Source organism: Drosophila tropicalis, unplaced genomic scaffold (assembly GCF_018151085.1).
Source record: "Drosophila tropicalis isolate 14030-0801.00 unplaced genomic scaffold, ASM1815108v1 contig_593, whole genome shotgun sequence".
In the NCBI taxonomy this organism is placed as follows: Eukaryota; Metazoa; Arthropoda; class Insecta; order Diptera; family Drosophilidae; genus Drosophila; species Drosophila tropicalis.
The window spans coordinates 1,463,007-1,485,452 of NW_027173070.1; the positions used below are offsets into that span (position 1 = coordinate 1,463,007).

The 22,446-nt window shown below is 38.6% G+C and overlaps 5 protein-coding genes and 1 non-coding gene across 7 annotated transcripts; 4 read left to right on the top strand and 2 right to left on the bottom strand.

The window, feature by feature from the left end:
• Positions 1-524: 524 nt before the first annotated feature.
• On the top strand, positions 525-8,680 carry LOC137578301 (uncharacterized). The gene is given in 10 exon segments (XM_068292022.1): positions 525-924; positions 998-1,173; positions 3,692-3,899; positions 3,959-4,163; positions 4,235-4,757; positions 4,759-6,127; positions 6,192-6,297; positions 6,364-6,640; positions 6,717-6,996; positions 7,201-8,680. Coding segments are annotated over 10 exon segments (4,191 nt in total). The 5' UTR covers positions 525-719; the 3' UTR covers positions 8,043-8,680.
• Positions 8,681-9,085: 405 nt separating this feature from the next.
• LOC137578305 (uncharacterized) lies at positions 9,086-10,452 on the top strand. Its single transcript, XM_068292025.1, has one exon. The coding sequence runs from the start codon at positions 9,264-9,266 to the stop codon at positions 10,296-10,298; it is 1,035 nt and encodes a 344-aa protein (XP_068148126.1). The 5' UTR covers positions 9,086-9,263; the 3' UTR covers positions 10,299-10,452.
• A 296-nt stretch (positions 10,453-10,748) lies between these two features.
• Positions 10,749-12,147, top strand: St4 (Sulfotransferase 4). Its single transcript, XM_068292024.1, has 5 exons — positions 10,749-10,923; positions 10,994-11,228; positions 11,290-11,494; positions 11,556-11,682; positions 11,741-12,147. Exons 1-5 carry the CDS (start codon positions 10,842-10,844, stop codon positions 12,124-12,126), a joined length of 1,035 nt encoding a protein of 344 aa, XP_068148125.1. The 5' UTR covers positions 10,749-10,841; the 3' UTR covers positions 12,127-12,147.
• Positions 12,148-12,197: 50 nt separating this feature from the next.
• Positions 12,198-13,875, bottom strand: PheRS-m (Phenylalanyl-tRNA synthetase, mitochondrial). The gene is made up of 3 exons (XM_068292023.1): positions 13,523-13,875; positions 12,496-13,451; positions 12,198-12,426 (listed from the first exon to the last, which is right to left on the bottom strand). The coding sequence occupies exons 1-3, from the start codon at positions 13,806-13,808 to the stop codon at positions 12,259-12,261; spliced, it is 1,410 nt and encodes a 469-aa protein (XP_068148124.1). The 5' UTR covers positions 13,809-13,875; the 3' UTR covers positions 12,198-12,258.
• Positions 13,876-14,363: 488 nt separating this feature from the next.
• On the top strand, positions 14,364-14,436 carry TRNAR-CCU (transfer RNA arginine (anticodon CCU)). Its single transcript has one exon. It is a non-coding gene; the product is annotated as a tRNA-Arg (tRNA).
• A 70-nt stretch (positions 14,437-14,506) lies between these two features.
• On the bottom strand, positions 14,507-22,351 carry CtsL1 (cathepsin L). Of its 2 annotated transcripts, none has more exons than XM_068292000.1 (4): positions 22,147-22,351; positions 20,835-20,946; positions 15,551-15,765; positions 14,507-15,485 (listed from the first exon to the last, which is right to left on the bottom strand). In XM_068292000.1, the coding sequence occupies exons 2-4, from the start codon at positions 20,931-20,933 to the stop codon at positions 14,774-14,776; spliced, it is 1,026 nt and encodes a 341-aa protein (XP_068148101.1). In that variant the 5' UTR covers positions 20,934-20,946; positions 22,147-22,351; the 3' UTR covers positions 14,507-14,773. The 2 variants fall into 2 exon arrangements, with proteins under 2 accessions (XP_068148101.1, XP_068148102.1); XM_068292001.1 differs by having other exon boundaries at positions 14,507-15,482; positions 22,147-22,344.
• Positions 22,352-22,446: the final 95 nt, after the last annotated feature.

A 22,446-nucleotide genomic window follows, 5' to 3' on the forward strand; every position in this document is an offset into this window, starting at 1 on the left:
TCGATCGGTGGTATCGGCCCGCTATTTTTCACTTAATTAGCAGCGCGCAATTTATTAATCGCCTTGTCGATACTTGAGTATCGATCGGTGGTATCGGCCCGCTATTTTTCCCTTCTTTGCTTTCTTTTCGTGTTCGTCAAGTATCGTTGGAAATCTACTTCAATTGTGGGTGTAACTTGGGGCTTCCCCTGCTTTTTGTGTCAGAGAGCACAAATCAGATTTTAGTTTTGATTTTATAAGTGTACAACACAGGCCGACATTATAAAATTATACTCTACATTCCAATAACATAAAAAAATACATTGAAATCGCGTAAAAAAGCGTTCTCGCAGCGATACTTTTAAGCCATCAAATCCAAGAATATTTCCAAAATTGTTCAGTTATACACCCAAAGAAGTAGTAGAAGTTTGTTGGTAAATATAAATTTGTTTTCAAATGCAGCCCTCCAATTTACCGTTTTTCAAAACTCTACACACACACACACCGTCGCACAAAATAAAGGGCTATATAAGCCACTTGGTTCCGTTGCATTCATTTTATTCGCTTTTCACTCTGTTTCGCGATCAGTCGTCACGTTCGTTGTGCCTGTGAATGTCTGCGTGCGTGTGTGTGTGTATGAGTCTGACCTACCGCGTTATCATTTGCCAATTTTTCATTGCAGTTAAAAAAAAAGTGTTCAATAATAATTAAAAGTGAGGGTTTCTTAAAATTATTACAACATGACGAAGAATAAAAATCTTAAGAAGAAGTCAACTGCCGACCAAAATTGCAGTCCAAACAATGCTGGCCGATTTAATAGAAATAACAATAAATCAGGAGCAACAACAATTTTAACTCCACCCGCAACACCGCCCGCAAATGGAACAATCCCCTGTCCCCTGCCCACTTCGAATGGTATGCCGCGCAAGCCAGTAATTCCATGGGGTAAGTCCTACATCTAACTGCATAATTTACCGACTTACCGATTTGTATATTAAATGATCAACTATTTAATCAGAACGCGAATTGATTGGAAATTTCTTACTAAAATTGGCCGACAAACAAGTGATCAATGCCCGTTCCAGTTGGCTTGTCGATAAGCGAACAATGCGAGATTCCTTTGAGGCGCATCTCTCTGGCCAGCCGCATCCCAACGATATAAGGATCCGTCTATCTGTCAATGGAGCTTGGAATGTGAGTGATAACTACATACAATTTTCTTTTAAGTACATACATATGTACATACATTTTGTTTGTTGCCTTTGTTCTGTCGTCAGTCTAATCATTTTGCAAAAACTCAGTCCGTGTTATTACTACTATTCATTTATTTATTTATTTATTTAAACACTCGCGACTCTCCGTTTCTCTCTATCTCTCTCTCTTTTTCTATACAATGTGTTAGTCATCTGTTTGATTCTTTTATGACGGTTTTTTTTCTAAGTCTGGGTGAATCCGAGATGATCGCTATGAAACCAGTTTGTTTGCTACCAGGGGATATACATATATAAGTACTTTAACGCTGTTAAACTGATATCAATTATCTTAAGATAAGCTAGCTTTATCAATAATGTTATTAATATTGATGCATACAGTGAATAATCCGACAACGGACAAGCCCATTGTATGGCATTGTATGTCAAGAAAAGCCCACTAAAATAAATTTTGATTATTCCCTCAGACAAGGTTTCACTGTAACATTATCTATTTTCGCTTAAAGTTAAATCAATGATTCAAAATGCCAGACAGAAAATAAAACAAGGAATATTATTAACAAAAGTAAATAACAAAGAACAAAAGTAGAATGACCAGCACGCTAAGGAATTTAAGAAATTAAAAACCATGAACTTATCTTGCAAGCTCGAAAGAAAACTCTGATGCAGCAAATCTGGAAAGTTCAGTAATAAAAATATTAGCTCCATACTCGATTAGCAAAGTAAAATACCAAAAGAAAAACATTAATTCAAAGCAAATTATAAATGCTTGCCATATTTCAAAGCACAACAAATGAATTTAAGCTGAAATGACAAAGAAAGTTTAAAGTTAACCAGAGGGCCGGGGCTAACTTCGACCGCGTCAAAGTTTGTATACCCTTGCAACTTTTTTGGTAACTCTATCCTTACCTATTAGCCATCAATGTGGAAAAACGTTTTATCTAAAAAGGCTTAAGCTTGAGAAAGAATGGCTTACAATCATAGGAAATAACGAAGATATTGATCAAAGTCACTGTTTTCCACCGATCGTTCCTATTGGAGCTATGATATAGTCACGCGCTTTTTATCAAATTCGGCACAGTCATTAACAGATATACTGAACTAACAAATGTTTAATTTGAAAGCAATCGCGTTAAAAGTAACGAAGTAATTTACAAAAATCACAGTTTTCGACCAATCGTTCCTATGGGAGCTATATGATATAGTCACCTGATCTTGATCAAATTTGGCATAGTCGCTTATAGGCGTAGTAAACTCTCTAATATTAAGTTTCACGACAATAGCTCAGAAAATAACGAAGGTATTGAGAAAGTCACTGTTCGTGACTTGGCCGTTTGTATGGGAGCTATATTATATAGTCACCCGATCTTGATCAAATTTGGCATAGTCGCTTATAGGCGTAGTAAACTCTCTAATATTAAGTTTCACGACAATAGCTCAGAAAATAACGAAGTTATTGAGAAAGTCACTGTTCGTGACTTGGCCGTTTGTATGGGAGCTATATGATATAGTCACCCGATCTTGATCAAATTTGGCATAGTCGCTTATAGGCGTAGTAAACTCTCTAATATTAAGTTTCACGATAATAGCATAGAAAATAACGAAGTTATTGAGAAAAGTCACTGTTCGTGACTTTGGGGTTTGTATGGGAGCTATATGATATAGTGGTCCGATCCGGCTGAATCCGAGATATACAACGCCTGCAGTATATACAAGCCTACGTGCAAAATTTCAGCTCTGTAGCTCTTACGGTCTAGGAGGAGTTTGCGTTGATCCAGACGGACGGACGGACGGACGGACGGACGGACGGACATGGCTAGTTGAACTCGTCTCGTCGTGCTGATCAAGAATATATATACTTTGTATGGTCGGAGATGCTTTGTTCTATGCGTTGCACACTTCTGACCAAAATTAATATACCCTTTTTGCAAGGGTATAAAAATGAGTAATTAAGTTACACCTGGAGTATAACAATTTAATTAATAAATACCACCTTTAGCATTTTATCTTAAGAGTCATATTTGTAACAGAAAATTTGGCGCACACATTTATTTAGTTATTGTTTTACCTAAATCGGATTGGTTGCAGTCCCACAAATAATGATAATTTTCTATTAGGAAATCGGCAAAACTAAACTATTCACAAACACGAATCGATTGTGGGGAATAGAAAAGAAATATTCAAAATCCCTTCTCTTGCTTCTCTCAAAAATTCATTTAAGTCGTTGGTGCATCATTTTTATTTATCTCTGTTTGAAAGCTTATTAAGTTTTTCATGTTAAGTGAATGAAATAAGATCCATTTCGAACCACCAATGCTCTAAATTGACAAACAAAACTGATACCAAAGACCTGACTGTGTGTATGTTTATAACATTTCCACTTTGTTTGTTTAAAGCTTTTGCTGATAGGCGAAAATAGTATTCAAAAAAATAAACACCAAGTCTCAGATTGCCAATGAATGAATGATAAACGAAAGCCAATTGCATTTGTGTTTTTACAGATTGGAAACTTGTTACATCGGACCAATTTTCTTATGAATACACCACGAGGCGATTCAAATTATAAAATTAAAAGTTTTTCTCTCTGTGATTTTCGCAAGGAGAAATTTAATGCGATCGACGAGAAGCATCGTCAAAGTGATATACTAGATATGCCAGGCAATCTCCCAGGATTATCAATTGTCGAGGGTCAAAGTCCGATAACAGAAGGTTGGCAATTTACATGCACAGTTCAATCTTGTCTTTATTACTTATACTTTTACTTGTAGAGCATATACTTGATGAGGAGGCAGAGACCATGTCTCTGATGTATCAAAAGACCCAAAAACAGCAACAGAAAAAGGACTTTGAACTTAGTTCCTGGGGTTGTTATATATGTCAGCTAAATTTTGACAGTATTGAGAAATACGAAGAGCATGTGGAATATCATGGCGACGAATCGGATTTTCAATCGCTTAAAAACATGGAGAAATAGTAAGTAACAATTGATATAAAAAAGCATTTCAATTCATTTATGTAAGTCTTTGCATTTTTATTGTGTTTAGCTCATCTCCCATGCTGAAATTATCATATCAAAACTGCGTCAAGAGTCACTACTTTGGTTTCACTTTAAAGACTGATCAGGCGGATATGATTATTGACAAATTTATAATTGTCCAGTCGAGGCAGTTTTATTATGTTTATAATGCTAGATTGCCACGGGAGATAAGCGAAAGTGGTGAATTGCGTTTCTTTGTGGACTCGCATGTCTTTATGATATTGCGGGAGCAGCCAATTGTCATTGGTTTCAGGTGGAAGGGTGAAAACTATGTGGAACAACATCATTTTATGCGCACCGAAGCCTTGCCCACGGCTAGATTCAATATAAATCCCTATCGTTTGTCAAATAAGGATACCTTTCGTTGTGGTAGCTTGGCCCCGGCCAATCCTCCTACTCAGATGTTTAGCGTCCTTAAGCAGGAGGATGCTCAAGTGCATTTGGCTCAATTTGATAAACATTATCGTAACTATTGTGAGCTAGGCAGGGAACTGACCCAAGAGAATCTGGGTGGAACTTGGCGCACTCTTTTTGCAGGTGGAGGATATTGAACGGTTGCAGCATTATCTAGAGCTAAAGCAATCCAAGATGGAGCTGCATCAATTCGGAAGCGAATTGTCGGTAAAAATGCAAACGAATACAAGAAATGCCGAAGATGTAGTCTCCCCGGGCGATGATGTGTTGATTATCAATGAGCGTTCCACTCAGGAGACAGGCTCAAGTATACGTCAATTGTTGGAGAATCATAATTTGGTATTGGAATTGGCACTCAAGGATTTCGATTCCATTAAACAATGGGCTCGCAAAGTGGATGAGAGATTTGGTGCGTTGGACAAGCAGCGCCATGAACCTCGTGTTTACTTTGCCCGTATTCTGGGCGTATCCACTCAACGGGTGAATATCACCTGTGAGCGTCAACTTCCGGATAATACAACCTATACGTTAATATTTCGGCCGGTTCGCGCTGTGATGCGCTATCAGTATCGTGCTCTCCAGCAATTGGCTCTCACCAGGGCCATCGATGTGCAGCGTATACTCTTTCCCGTTGACAAGCCCAAACAAGGGTTTCCAATTGGTGCTTTGAAACTGTTTAATCAAGATATTGCCAATAATCCGGAACAATTAAAGGCAGTACAACATATCTCGTTATGTGAGAAATTTCCCGCTCCGTATTTAATATGGGGTCCACCGGGAACAGGAAAAACGGCTACCATTTGTGAGGCCATCTATCAGTTGTATGTGAATCGACCGAAAACTCATATTTTAGTTCTCGCTGGCTCTAATACGGCTTGCGATGAGATAGCCCTACGTTTGCTACGAGCCATAGCCCAAGCGCCGGAGACCCAACCGCGTCCCTTGACACGCATCTTTGCCGCCAGCTGTGATCGGCGCATAGATAACATTGATGATCTCTTGCTGGAGTATTCCAATATGTATGCACTGCATTTCTATCCTGCTGTGCAGGCAGTTCATCAATATCGCATTGTTATCTGTACTCTGAGCTTGGCTGGCAAATTGTCAACCGGCGGTTTCGCCCGTGGTGAGGATAAGCAGCATGTGTTCTCACATGTGTTTGTCGACGAGGCTGCTGCCTCAACAGAGACCGAAGTCCTGATGGGCATCACATGCACGATTGCCCCGACAACAAACTTAACTCTTTCCGGTGATCATAAGCAACTTGGACCAGTGCTTCAATCTCAGCGTGCGAGTGATTGGGGTCTATCGGTATCACTATTTGAGCGACTCTTGGCAAGGAAATGTTATAGAGGAGACGAAAATGGAGAATACAATGATGCCATTCAAACGCGCCTCATACGCAATTTCCGTTCACATCCAGAAATTGTGGCCCTCTACAGTAATCTCTATTACGATGGCACCCTTATAGCTGAGGCTCCTATGAGTAAGTTTTGTAGTGAGAGTTAAATTGAAATTAAATTTTGATTAATATTTTATTTGGTTTTTAGAAAATGTATGCCTGTTTAATAATTGGTTCTATATGCCCAATAATAATTTTCCCATAATGTTTCATTCGGTTTTCGGCAATGTAATGAACACAAAGAGCTCAGTGAGGTAAATTATATATTGATTGAGAATTAAGTATTTCAAATATTTATTAGTATTCTCTGTTTTCAACAGCCTTTGTAACAACAAGGAGATCGATGCTGTTATGGACTATGTCAAGGATCTTATGTATTTTGGTATTAATGGTCAGAAATTGGCACAAACCGATATTGGCATAATATCGCCATATAAGAATCAGTATCAACGCATCCAAGAGCAATTGAATATGCGCAATTGGTCACAGATTGATTGCGGTTCTGTTGAATTGTTCCAGGGGAAGGAGAAACAGATCATTATAGTGTCATTTGTGCGCTCCTTTACACCCAAATTGGGTTTCCTCGACAATAGAAGGGTGAGTAGGCATACAACGAAGTTGGAGGTGGATTGAAATTGGTTAATAATCTTAAAATTCTCAAAATTGTTTATAGCGTCTGAATGTGTTGCTGTCGCGGCCAAAGTCTTTGCTTATCCTTATTGGCAATCCAAAAACTCTCAGCCAAAATCAAGATTTCCGTCATATTATTGAAATGTGTCGGGATAAGAAGACTTTGGTCGGTTCACCCTACTTTACTGATACACCGGCCGAGGAAGCAATCACAATAAGAACTGGAAATGCTGCTGCTCAAGAAAGTGCTCCAAGAAGATTCTCAGAAACACAACAACAACAACAGGCTATTAAAAACACTTTGGGCCATAGTTTCAAACGAAGTAATAAACTATATTTTGATTACTATTCTCGCCAGAGGCACAGAAATTTTGAGAAAAAGTTCTTTGAGACTCCCTGGTCATTTAATCCTATCCCAAAACTATTCCCTATCCTATTCAATATGGACCTTAATTTTTGTTGCCCTTGCGTGTTTTTGATGCACACAACTGGAATATGTTAATATTAATTCTTGACTTTTCCTTCAGCGACTAAGACCAGCAACAGCAAAGGACAACAGCAGACAGCGAAATTGTTTTATAACAAAGACCAGCTTCTCAAACTGGGAGGATTGACACAAAAATCGGAATTGGATAAAATATTTGATGAATTGCCAGCGCCGCCACAAGCACGTTATGTGGATAGGCAAAACGAGGCAATTCGTCTAATCAACAGTCAAATAAAGCAACTTAAAATGGAAGAGAGCAACAAAGCCAAGGCTTCCCCAACTGCGGCGACATCTGCTATGTCTATCAATCCCAGTTTAATTACGTCTGCGACATCTACTCCTCGTCCCATCGCGACGGCTAAAGTTGCGTCTACTATTCGTACACCTATTGCTCCTGTGCAAGCTAGAACGGCTGCTCCTGTGCAAGCTAGAACGTCTACTCCTGCGCAAGCTAGAACGGCTGTTCCTGTGCAAGCTAGAACGGCTACTCCTGCGCAAGCTAGAACGGCTGCTCCTGTGCAAGCTAGAACGGCTGCTTCTGCTTCTGCAAATACCACTTCTACTACTTCTACTGCAACTCAGTCAGTAAGATTAGGCTCGTCTGGCCTTATGGAAGCCATAGAGTTTCCAACCACACAAAAGAATCACAAACCCAGTGCTCCAACTATGACTTCCCCCAGGCCGACACGTTATAATCTAGTTCCAACTGAATCAACACGCTTTGAGTATGCATCATATGCTCATGAGGAGCGTCCCACCTCCTCTCGGTACGCTTTCTCTCGTTACAGTTATCTACCTGACAGTGCTAGCAGAACTTATGCATCGTACCGACCGCCATCACCGCCGCCAAAGGCGACCAAAAGCAAATGTATAATTTCATAATTTTCATTTCGTTTCAAATTATTAGCTTCTCCAACACAGGGAAGCTTTATATACATATATGAGAAATTACACGGGGGCATAGCCGCCGCCGTTTTGTTTCTCTGTTTTGACTTTGCTGTTTCGGCTCATTGCATCGGGAGCGATCCGCGGTTCCATGTGCCAAGGCAGCAATACTACTTACCAAATAGATTCGCAAATGGGGTATGCATCCAGACATCGTCCTGGGTCTACATCAGTTGCGAATGTGTATGATTGATAATACATAGGAATATGGATCACTCTGTGGTCATTTATATAATTTTTTTGTTCTGCGATCCAAGGAAATGTTTTTAATTTCGTTTTAGTCAAATGAGATGAAGGGATTTAATCTTGCATAAGATTGGCTTTCATTACATTCGATTAAAACGATGTTGGAGCATTTCTTAAGCATAAACGCATTCCAATTAAATCAGTTAAGTTTTTATTTATGTGAGAAAAATCATGTTTCGCACACACACACCATAATATGTATGTACATTTCTTGTTGTCGGCTCATTGTATGCCCTATAGTTCATGAGAAACACAAAAAGATATTACTTTGCCCATTGTCAAATATAATCTAAACAACATTGCAATAAATATTCAAAATGCTATAGAAATGTTGTTTCTTACTATCTTGCTTTTCTTTTCTTTTTTTTTTTTTTTTTGTTATGTCAGTGGAAATTGATTTTGTAACAAGTTAAAGTGTAACTGAAAAAAAGACATTTGATTGCAAACGATTCATTATAATATATTAAAACTGTTTATTAGCTATAGCAAGTAATCTTGTCGAATGAATAAATTCAAATGAATAAAATATATTTTTTCAATGTGTTTCGGCTTGTTTGGATACAGTGTTTTGCCGGAATGTAATTTTTGAAATGCTTTCTGTGCTGTTTCGACTTTCTATTGCATACTTTAAGGGGCGAATTTACAACTTATCAGTCGTGCTTTATAAAATTCTTGGAACTAAGTTGGCTCTGACAAAATTGTATCGCATATGTCCATGTGTGCACTATATCATTTGTGTTCAGTTTGATATACTTTTCGAGAATTCCATGCAAATTACAGTTCAGACAGTTCCTAGAGTAACCCAAAAAAAACAATCTTTAATAGATTTCTTTTTCGATAGAGGGCCATAGGGATAATTCCGTAAAGATTGCGCGAATTGATATAGAAATTGTTTTACCAAGGCCAAGGAGGATGAAAGCTGCAGCAGGCAGAACAAACACCAGTGGGAGTACCAGTGCCAGGATGACGGCACCGCCGCTATCGTCACACTCGACGGGAGGACGCAAGCGTCAGAGCATGGCTTCGGCTCACGGTGGAGCGGGCGATGGTGGCGCTGATATGGGTGGATCCGAAAGCCATGGAATGACCACAACACCACGACTGGAGCAGCCAACAATTGCATCGGCATTGAGGGCGGCAAGCAATCGTCAAGCTATCAAACAGCAAAGGGAACGAGCAGCTGCAGCGGTGGCTGCCAATATGAATAAGCCCATGAAAGTGGCTACCAGGGCCAGGACTGGAGGAGGAGGTGTAGTGGGAGTTGCTGCACGCGCCGCAGCAGTTGCTGCCAAAAGCCAGCGTGATCTTCTAACAGCAAAACAGGCAACAAGAGCTCGTCTCTGGGCACCCAAAAAGGCAAGTGGAAATGCTCCCTCCACTGGCGGCGGCATCTCTCATATGAGGAAGGACAACCACAAGCTTAAGGAAGTCAAATCTCTGGAGACTCTAAATGTGATTAATGATCCAGCTACCATTTCCAAGGAGGAGCACCTACGGGAAGTGGCCATTCAAACGAATGAAGCTGAAATTCTTGATCATAATCTTCTTAGCGGAAATATTAGAATTATGACACCATCACCCAATGTGGTCACTCAAATTGACAAATGCCGCCGGGAGGCCAAAGCAAAGGCTGAACGTCAAACCATACGTCGTTTTACTCCACACGAACAGGAGGAGGAGGAACATCTGGACAAGCTAAAAGAATTCACGGATCGCAATGCGGTGACGAAACGTTCTCCCAAAAAGCCTCCGCCCATTACCTACGGGACCTATGATCATCAATTTAGCAATGTCTTCAAGTCCATGGATGATTTCTTTCGCTCTGAGGTACCCAAATCCGAGTCCATAACAAACATTAAGGAGCGCATCAAGCGCAAGGAAGTCGAGCTGATGAGCCTCTTCGATAATATGGACAATATGGCCGACAAATCTGATATTGAGTATTAAATCAAAAATTTATTTCGGGGTCAACCAATCGAACCCATCAGATTATAAATTATTTGTGTAAAATTCTTGTTCTTTTGGATTCCTCCTTTTTCGGCCTCGGGCTATGGCACACATAAGTGAATGTTTTAAAAATAAATGACCTGATAAATATTAAGACATTTTTTTCTATATCTTCAAAATCAACCCATGTGGATCCTAAGATCCATATGTTCCAATAATTATTGTAAAATCATCAAATTTTTAACTAGTCATCGTCAACATCTCGTAACTGAGACTGGGGCAAAAAAAAAAAAGTAATTGTACAAAACTTTTGGTTTTAACAAACTTGAAGTGCAAAAGTCACCAAGTTGGTTAGTAATTTCCGCTTAGCCAAGCACTTAGACCGGGGCTAGCTGGGCTGGGCTGGCTGATCAACCAAGTAACCAGTTGTCATTATGATGGCCACTTTCACTCGCACATGTAGACGACGTGCCCAACGCTTTCCCGCAAAATGTGGCTCAGTCAATGTTAAGTATCTGCTTGGCATAGATCAACTTGAGCGCAATGGAAAATCATAAGAAATTTCCATACGAAATACGCGAATTAGAGCCTTCGATTAATGCAGAGCTTTTGCAATATTTTAAAGGTGATTATGAAAATAATTAAGAGTGGACATTTATAATATAATATACCATATCGTCATAATAATCTTCAAGGCGAACGAACGGGATTCGTTCAAGTAGGACCCGAAGGCTTCTTTTTTCCACATAAATACAAATTGGAAGCGGAAAACTATTATAATTTTGAAGCACGTCCCGATGATATATGGATAACAACAGTCCCGCGATCGGGAACCACCTGGACTCAAGAGCTCATTTGGTTATTGGCCAACAATTTGGACTTTCAGAAGGCTCAGAGTAGACCCTTAACCGAACGTTTTCCATTCCTTGAGTGAGAAATATTTCAACTTTACATGTGATAAACATTCAATTGGTTTCCAATTTTCTAATAGATTTCCTCTATTTGTGCATGACGAGGTGAAGGCTGAGTTACTGGAACAAAATAAGAATGATTCCCAGTCTTTGGCATTTCTTGAACATGTATCCAGGCCTGGCTATCTGACTTTAAGTGAACTTCCCACGAATCAACGACGTTTCATTAAGACACATTTTCCCTTCTCGCTGATGCCGCCAAGTGTCTTGGAAAAGCAATGCAAAGTGAATAATAATTATATTGAAAATTCCTATTTTTATGACTACGATTTGGCATATTCTGCAGATCATCTATGTATCTCGCAATCCCAAGGATGTGGCCGTGTCTTATTATCATCTCAATCGTCTATTCTGCACTCAGGGCTACGTGGGTGATTTTGAACGCTATTGGCGTTATTTCCAGCAGGGATTAAGTAAGAAACATCTGCAGGAAAACAGCAGTTCTTTTAATATCTGTTGTGTCTATTATAGATCCTTGGTTACCGTATCACAGTCATGTCAAGGAGGCCAAACAGCATGCCCATCTGCCAAACGTTCTGTTTCTACGCTACGAGAATATGTTGGTGGATTTGGCGGGATCCATTCAAAAGATTGCTTCCTTCTTGAATTGTCAACTAAATGCTGGGGATTTAGATAAGTTGCTTGATCATCTTAGCATACATAATTTTCGGGAGAATAAATCCGTGAATATGCATGAAATGGCAGCTGTTGGGATTACCAAGCCAGGAGAAGCTGGTTTCGTACGTACAGGTGGTAGCGATGCCAAAGGACCACGAGAGTTTCAGGATAATCCCAAGTTATTATCATGCATCAATGAGTGGATTGAAAAGAATTCCGAATCAATTAAGACCATTTAAAATAAAGTTCACATTTCAAAACTGTTCTCTAGTAAGTTGATTTTCTATAGGAAGCCGTAATCCGCCGAGTATTTTCAATTATTGGATATCTTGACTCTTTATATTTGGTTGAAATTTGAACTAATCTTGGGCCTAACGTATTTGTACATTAAAGTTATCCACACTGGCGGCCGCAATCTGTTTGTGTACCTCATTGACCTCGGCCTGGGTTAAGGTACGTTCCATATGCCGATAGACGATGCGGAAGCAAAGGCTATTTTTACCAGTCTTTGGATGCTTGAATTTGTCCACAAGACTTATCTTTAGAAAGGGAACATAAACACACATTTTAGAGATACATATCTAATGATAAATCAACTATTAACCCACCTGCTCCACCATATCTCCAGCCACTGAGCGAACTAAATCGTAGAAATCATTAGGCGAGAAACCCGCATCTAGTTCTACATCGGAAGGCAGCCAGAAGGATAAATCATTTGTGCATTGCGGATAATGCGAAATAGCTTTGTACTTGGGCAGGTTGTGGATATCCTTTTCACTAAATTGCGAAAGAAATCCACTATCGTTTGACCAGAAGAGACGAATATCGGGAATATCAAAAAGCACCATGGCCAAACGTTCTAAACCCACACCGAAGGCATAGCCAATGGACTGATGAACGCCAGCCTGCTGTAGTATCTCATGGCGCATGATCCCACAACCCAAAACCTCGAGCCAATTGTCTTTGAAGTAGATTTCAAGTTCCCAGGAGGGTTGGGTAAATGGAAAATATGTGTCCACCCAGCGGTATTTGATGCGCGGGCCAAACAAATCCTTTGTCAGACCAACAAGGACATGTTTCATTTCGTGCTCCATTAGCTTGACAGCTTCCAGAGTATGGCAGGGTTGCTTAGTTTGATCCATGATTTTTGCTGAAGGCAATATGTGTCGCGGATCGGCTAATTTGCCAGACCACGTCTCCTCGAATAGTTCCAGCCCGGGATTACGTTCGAATAACTTATCTTTGGTTACAAGACGCACTGCATCGGCTTGATGAAACACTGGATAGTGTGTACTATCGATTTCATCACGCCTATAGACCTCACCGACGACCAGGAAATTGTCCAATCCACCAGAAATCAATTCGACTTGATGGGCTGTGGTGTGGGCTCGCAGTAATTGATGCTTATTAATGTAATAGCAATCGGATTTCTGCCTGCTCACATGATCACTGGGTATGAGCAGATTGTCAAAGTTTTGCTGCACTGTAACCACGGGGTTCATTTTATCGTAGACCGAGAAGAGCGGATTCCCGCGCTGATTTCTGTACGCTCCATAGAAGTAGTCTACAAATCGATATTCAATGATTGAATACATGAACGGTCAACAGATAATTGGAATTCTAATCATCACTTACCTACGATTCTTTGCCGTATAATTGAGAGTGGATGATCCCGCTGCAAATGCTTGTTAGCTCCCAAATACGATAGAATTTTGGGCGTTACATTTGTCCAGCTATCAGTGGCGTACGTGCTGCCATTTACCTCCAGCTGAGCGGGCTGACTGGATGTGGCCGGGGGAGACAGTGTCGGGGCGGATTTCTCTGTGGCGGCCGCACTACTGCTAGATCGAGTCCTTGAGCCACCCACTACTGATGCTAGGCGGCATAGCGCGGCAGGAGGCAGACGTAACGACAATTGCATTATTTTAATTGCACTTGCCAACAGCGTTGCCACAGGCTGAGAGTAAGTTGCTGCTGCTGCCAAATTTTAACCAAAGTTGCCAGACTGACCATTTATAACAGCTGTCAAACCGAAATCAGTGAACGGAACCAGTGTAGTGAACTTAAATTAAATCTTCTGTTAGTTTTCATAAAAAAATCTTAAGTTTTGAACAATAATGCTGCCATCAATATTTGCAAGACAAGCACCACAACTTTTTAAGCTAGTGTTAAATATTGCTCAAACTATTTTTATCAAATAAAATATATAGTGAAGAAAATATTTAACCAGGAATATGTAAGCACATTTAATGCTAATAGAAAAAAAGAGTGAGAATGAGAATAACATTTTCGAGGCTGTTAATTTTCATCAGGAAAAGTATGATCAAAAGTATGATACGTTTCGTCGTCAAATAATTTTATATATTGTATATACATTTAAAATCAAACGCTTGGCATTTTGTTCCACAGTGCAATGTTAAAAAGAATCCTAATTTCCGGATACACAAAACTGAGTTCTGCCACACTGGACAAGCACGCCTATGTGGCCTAACGGACAAGGCGTCTGCCTCCTAAGCAGAAGATTGTGGGTTCGAGTCCCATCATGGGTATGGGTTGTACTTTTTTTTTTTTAAATTAAATAAATTGTATTTTTTTGATTAATATAAAATATTAGTGTAGTTTTTTTAGTTTTTACATTTATTTTATTCGTGATTTATTTATAATTGTGCAAACATCAACATGGTAAAATTTGCTTAATTCGTATTTTTGTTTTAGATGGCAAATTAAATCGAAATAAATTTAAATCAATTAAGAATTTTTTGAACATTTATTTAAATTATTTAAAGTTTCATTTTGAGATGCTTGCGTTGGAATTTGTTGATTATATGGTGTATATGTGTTTATTTATATGCATATGAGGCTTCAGAATGAATGACTAAGAGAGTCTTACACCAGAGGATAGCTGGCTGCAGTGGCAATGCCACACTGGTTCTCCTTGTTGCGGGACATTTTAATGAAGCCTCCATCACCCCAGGTGGTACCCCACGAGTTCTTTACTAGCCAATAATCGGAGCCATCTTTCTCGGTACCATAACCAACGACAAGGACACCGTGATCCAAATTCTCAGGACTGCAATGGGGTTCATCATAGACACCTTCGGAGTAAAACTGGAACGATTGCTGTGAGGCATCAATGGCAACCGAAACAGGTCCAATAGTGGCGACAGCTTGAGCCAGTTTCTTCTCATTGCCCTGGGGAATATCAGTGAAGCCGCGATCGGTGGCTCCAATGGAGTTCTTATCGAAATGGCAGGAATCATCAATTCCCTCATATGCATATGATTTCTCTGTATCAATACCACCATTATCCTTGACATAACGGAAAGCATTGTCCATGAGACCACCATTGCAACCATTATTGCCATATTTAGTCGAGCAATCAACCAGATTCTGTTCGGATAGAGAGACGAGGGTGCCACTCTTGCGGAAATGTTGTCCTTCAATGGCGCCAGTGCTGGAGAAGGCCCAACAGCTACCGCAATGTCCCTGATCCTTGACCCCAGTCACAGCTCCCTTTGTGCGCCAATCCACTGCAGTGGGCAGTTTAACATGTTCTGGCGAGATGAAAGTCACTCCGGTGAAGCTTTCATCAGTACTACTGAGGAGAAAAACAAAAAAAATTAGAAAAACGGATCTTATAGTAGTGTTTGGTTTTTTTCTTACCGCAGTTGCTTGTGCAGAGTATAGTTGAAGCCGTTCATGGTCTCCTTGAACTCATGATGCAACATATCGGCATATTTATTCAAAGCCAACTTATAGCTCACCTCACCGGTAGCAAATCGTTGATTATGCTTGGCAATATGATGCTTATTCTCAGTGAAAATCTTCATCCGGAAACTCTCCTCAGTCGAATCTGCATAGTTCTTGCGGTGTTCCAACTGAAATTATATATATAAATACATTTCAAATAAGTTTAGGTATATGTACCTCAATTTGCTGATAACACTATGTCATTATATTCTCTCTTTGTCGTTCATTCTGTCATTATCAGTGAAGTTCTATGATTAGATACGTGAGGTAAAACCGAAATGCATTCAATTTTTCCAGTACCTAACTCTTACCTAACAACAATTAATCTATAATTTTGGTAACTAAAGCAAAGTACCTTCTGATTTACCTTGGTTTACCAAAGACCATTTCGTTGATAACCAAGAACACACGCAGCTGGGATAGGCTATCAAGGTTCGCTCAACTACTCAACCACCCTCTCCAGTAGTCGCTCATAAATATTGACCATAAAACCTTTTAACGATTGACTGACAACAACAAACAAATACTACAACAGTTAAACCAACGTGTTTATGTATTCTTCGTAACATCAAGCGTAGACTGCTAATGTTTGCCAAAAAATTTATAAGCAATTGATAATTTGAAATGCTGAAAGGTCGAACTTGCACCTACAACATAATTTACAATGCTCATGCATTCCGGATGTAATCGTTATCTTATCTTTTCAGTGTAACAATGGACCAACTGTTCAAATATCACATATCAAGAACTACAAATAGTTTGGTCTCTAAACTAGGGGAAGGCACATATGCACATATTTTGTGCTTAATTTAGATATATTTTAGCTAAAAATATTCATTTGTCACGCTGAGTTTAAAATAAAAGGTCGTTGAAAGCATCGAATGGGTAAATTGGAATCATTTTTAACTTCAAAAGATTAGTGTAATGCTTCATGAAGAACTTAATTCCTGTTAAACTTTAATAACAACACTTAACTAGACAGAAAGTTTCTCCTCCAAATAAAAAATAAACCTCCCACGTTGAAATGTAATAGGCGAAAGGTAACCAATCCCTATATAGCCTCGTTCACGATTTACGTAGTGTACATTCGTCCTAGACGACTTTCGACCAATAAATATTCCTATTTATAAGATTTATGGAAATAAAAAACGTTAAATTTACGAGAAAAATATCCATTCTTAATGACCCGCATTTCATTGTAGCCATTAAAGACGTCTTATTGGGTGCTGTCATGTGTGGAACATGCATAATTATGTTGGACAATTGACAGACAAGTGCAAAGCAAAGCAGAATTGGGACCCCTAAAAAGCAACAATTGTCACCCAAGCAGAAGGAGGAAAGGGGCCGGGGGAGACAGTTCTCCATTGGACATTGCGTGTTTTTGGTCGGCTGGTTCAACTTTCGTATAATTGACATAATTGATATGAATTCGAGGCGACACACTCATTCGATCTCCATATACAACATTCCATTCAGGAGGTCAGCAGTTTGGAGTCGGGAAAAAAAACAAACCATATTGATTTTTCCACGATTCAGATAGAAATTTCACACATTTTGTTTGTTTGTTTTGTTCAGTATTATTATTATTGTAGGCGACATTAACAACATGATAAAAAACGTGTTTTTTTTAAATTTCAGTTACCCTAATTAAATGCACGTGGATACTCCAAAAACGTCGCCATATCATTATATCCATTGTATATAGTATAGTTTTTAGCTAGATTTATGGCCGGTTGGTCTTCTTCATCATCGTCGTCATTATCATCATCATCTCATCCATCAGTATAAAATGGAATACTCTTGGTTTAATGCATTTTTAGGAAAATTCGTTGCATTTGTTGAGTATCTTGATATTGTGGGCTAGGTTAAGGCAAAGAAGTTTCTAGTGTCCTTTGGTAGAAACTACAGACGCTCCATTTCAATTTCACATCGATTATCTGGCATATCAGTGGGTGCGAATCCAACTCCTGTGGATGTTGTAGGTCCTTCGGTTAGAGGCAAGTTATTATATTGACGCCTCCTACGCATTATATAGGCCAAGATAAAGCCGTTGACCACCAGCATTATGGCCACAATTATTGTGGGTATTACCACATCGAGGGTTATATTCAAATCATTTTTATCTGAACTAGTCATTTTGTAAGATTTTTTAGTCTGTGTTTATATGTTTTATATAATTTTGTGATAGATTTTGAATAGCACGTTTTCTGTTTGGAAATGACGCGCGCTTTTTTCTCTCTGGATTCCTTTAATTTCTTTTTTTTTCTCTCAATTTAACGCTCTCTCGCTTTTTCTCTGCAGTTCCGCTACTGCGACCGTTTGTGCTGAGTGTCTGGCGGTAAATAACGAAAATAGCAGAGCGCCTCTCTTTCAATGGTGACGCCTGAAATCAAAGGCGTAGCCAGGACGTTTTCTAAGGGGGAGCAGTCTAAAATCCGTATGTAATTAACGAAACGTTACGCACGGACTTAATATTAGGGGAAAAAGAGACATTTTTCCCTTCATCGCACAACTTTGTTTATCCAAACTTTGTACTATACATAGATCTATTTTATCTTTGAGCCCAACAAGGCATAGTAAAATCTCCAATGTCTTTTGTTTGTAAGTTGAATAAACTAAGGGTGAGTTTTAACATATTTTCAGGATGAAGAATAACTAGCGAGAATGCAGGAAACCTAGTCTTCGAGCAGCAGCCCGCCATTCCCCCTCGCTACGTCCATGCCTGAAATTATTGGTGGTGGTGGGGCTTTGCCCGCATACAAGCAAATCTATGCACATACATATACTCACACACAGGACCGTCATAAGACCGTATGGAGGTTCGCCGATTTGACTACGTCAACGTTTTCCAGCATTGCGATAAGTTCGAAAAAACATTAGGCTAGTTTTTGTTTTGAAAACTTAAGCCGATGACTAATATTTAAGTTAAGCTCAAAGCAAAACATATAGAGATTATAGTACAAGGAAAAACAAAGTCCTACGCTTAGCTCCAAATCTTAATATCTTACTCTCCTGCCTCACATACTAGTCCGGTCCTGTCTACGTGGGTTTTTGTCAGTTGGGAGGGGATGAAACGGTTCCGCAGGCGTATTGAAAATTAACCGGTTTTATTTGAAAAAGAACTCCTCTGATTTATGTTTATGCTTTTGTACATAGGAGAGGCGGTTTTGGCATTGGTGTAGGTAGTTGTAGATATCGAACTGAACCAGTTGTTCGCATAATTGGAAGAGCAGCACGTCCAAAAAATATTTCTTTAATATCATGAATTTTAAAAGTTTGCAAGTCAGCACTTGCTTGTTTTTCTGCGCTGATTTTTTCGTGCACTTGTATGTGGCGCTCTCTCTCTCTCTCTTTCGAAACTTAAAGCTTTCGTATTGTTTTTTTCGTTTTTGGCATAAACAAACATTTGATAAGGGACCAGAAGCAAAGTCACACGCCATTTCTGGTAAACGACCCCCCCGACACAAAAACTATCGCAAAATAAAACGCATTTGTCGCATGGAGGGGTGTGTGGGGAGGGAAGGGGAGGTTAGTTGGCTTATCAAATCAAGCGAGTGACTGACTGTCTGTAAAATGTGTTGATGAAGGGGCCAACAACTCAGTTAATTATGCAAATATAATATAAAGTTCAATTTGTTGAAATAATGCTGATAAAGCACTTTGGACTGCACTCACAATCATACAAAGTCCCACTATCACACTCACAAGAGAACTTATCAATGAAATATTTTGAAATTGCGCGCCCGTTCCCGTTTCATTGAGGCACTTTGGAATTTATGGGCAGCACTGGCAATGCGGGTGTTCAAAGTGTGACCAGAGTATTGCCACAGAGTAGTCTAGAAAACCGTTACAAATATTTCAAATTGTTAGTCAAATTTAAATGCTTTCTGGTGAATTTAAACTTTGTAAGAAACTTAGCATCAATGGAAAACAATTTTAACAATTTGGCTCTTAAAATACATGGGGTTAACTAGATTTTAACTATCAATTTCATAACATTTGAGATTATTAAGCAAGGGTTGTCTTTCCTGGGATTTACAAAAGTTAGCTCATTTTAACGAGATTATAAAAATAATCATAAATATGGATTTATGGTGAATAGCACCAATATATATAAATACAACTTGGTTCTTAAATCTCTGGGGTTTACAAGAGTTTAATAATGTGGTATATTATTATGGGTTTAGGAAATTAAAGAAACTAAAATATAAAAAAAAACTTGACTTGTCGTTACTTTAACATTATTGAATATTATTATGAATTTATGGTACATGACGAATTGAAGAGAAATTTAAAAACATTAAAAATCATTTCTATCTAGTATAATAAATAATGACTATTTATCACACATGCAAGATCTAGTTTTGTGGGTTTTGTGGAAACGAAAAAACGCCCCCTAATGAATGTTTAATGGCTTGTGTCATGCCAATTCCAAAGCTCTCTTAAGTCTATACAGAATGGTGTATTTTGTTGTGTTTAATGATTTGCAAAAGAAACCTTTTTAAATTGACTGATAAGCGAAAAAGTAATCGCAAAAGTATTTTCATATTTAATAGGAGGCCCTGTACAGCCAGACACAAAAATAGAAACATAAACTCGGCCATATTCCCAATAGATTTATAATTACACTGATAAGTCCCTCGAACTAAAAACAAGCAACGCAGTTTGCTTTTTTTTTACCACAAAGAACGAAATGTAGTAGCAAAAAAGAATTTGCAGATAGTGTGAGTCAGTGCAACAGTCAGAGCTTAGCACGAACAGTAAGAGTGGTGATGTTTAGGAAATGGCTTCGGCTTCCTCTTGCATTTGGGCTTTAACCATTGCACCTTATCAGTGGCACAGTGCCGCTGGGCTGGCCAGGCTTATCAATTGGGAGCTAAGCTGCGGACATGCACACAAAATAAGAAGAAATTGAAATCAGGCGGCTCGTCGTCATTCATGTGATCTGGTGGCGGCATGTGACTTGTTTAAATCTAGACTCTACTCTTATCTACCATCTAGGTCCACTGCACTCGCTTTCTTTGCAATTGATTAATGACTCAGCGTAAACAGAAATCGAATCCCTGATCAACAATATAAAGAACAATATTACCTAAAAGAATGTTTATCCAAAACAAAAGAATATACTTTTTGAATCATCGTCCGAGAGTCATCAACAAATAACGAAACATCTGTTTGACTCGGATTTCCGACTTACCTTGTATGTAGTCCATTCTTCCCTCACGAGTTCGGAAAAGGACACTGCCTGGGTCATAGCCACCAGGGCTACCAATAGGGTAATCAAGGCAAAACGCATTTTGTTGTCGTATCTGAAATATAAAACATTTGATTTTAGATTCAATTTAATAAAGCTTGAAATTCCAGACACGTGATTGATACGAACGCTGACCCAAGCTTTACTTTGTTTCAAAGCACAGAAGAGAACAGGTCTTTTTTTCGCATTCTCTATAAACTCGGCTGAATATGATGAGCTAGATCACTCTCTCTATTGTTGACAAAACTAGATAGCTAGATCACTCTCTCTATTTTTACACTTGTTCACTTTATGCTCACTTATGCAAAAATTATTACAAAAAGGAAGAAACTTGCTGGCAAAATATTGTTTTAATGCATTTTAGGAAAAAAAATATTGAATTGAAATATGGCGACCATATACGATACCGTTACAGGGTATTATCCAAATCTATATTCCAATTTTTTTAAATGCTTTGTTGCTATTGTTGAGTAAACAATACCAAAAAAAAAAATCAACAAAAATAAAGCTTGTGAAATTCAACAAGTGGTAGAGAAGATATAAACAATTCGAACAGCTGTTGAATTGGTTTGCAGATTTTCAACACTTCATGCTTTTTTCTTTTCCTACTCGAAGCGGGACCAACTTTCGAGATCGAATCAAACCGTTATCTTATCGGACATTAGCTTTTTTAGAGGCGTCTGCCATGTTTATTTTTCTCTCTCTTTCTTATTGCCAATTTTAAAGATAAATTGTTGTACTTTTCAAGTGTATTAATTTTTTTATGACCAAGTTCGAGGGACAAAACTGGTTTTCATAATATATTTGAAGGTGAATCACTTAAACCAGTAAACACAAAAACAAATGATAAGAGAATAGAAGAGCAATAGAGAAGCAGAGAGAGTGAGTGAGAATGGCAGTGTAAGTAAAAATAGGTCAACACAAAGAAAAAAGCAAGAACAGCGCAATAAAAAAAAAAAAAAAAAACAACTATGTACATCTAAACAAAAGAAACGAAGAAGGGTCCAAGCACAATAGAAAATGCGGGAAAACTCTGGAGAATAGGATGGAATGAATAAATGACGCAGCTGAGAGGTACCTGCATCCCATTTGAAAATGCGGAAGAGGGGAAGAGATAGAAACTGGTAAACTTGTTGGTGCAATCGAGAAAGATTTTATAGATGATGATGCATGACGCAATTAGTTTAAACAAAGCAATAAAACGTCAGTTGAAAACCAAATTGATGTGAATGAATGCAAGTTAATATTTTCTTACCACTTAGAATTGCGCCGCAAAGAAAAGTATTGTTTTGCGTCTCAGTTGTATTTAATTACTTTAAACTTAGCACTCTAAACTAGTTGAATTAATAATTAATACTGAACACAATTTTTTACTTCTGTTCACCAAGACCTTCCGTTGTTTAATAATTTTAAATTTATTTTTTGCTAAATTGTTAACTCGAAATTAAGCAAGCCCACTAGAATTATCGATAACCTGCTATCGAAACTAACCGTAAACAAATCACAGTCATTCAACAGCTGTTAAATATCTATCGTTAAATAGGCTATCAAGATT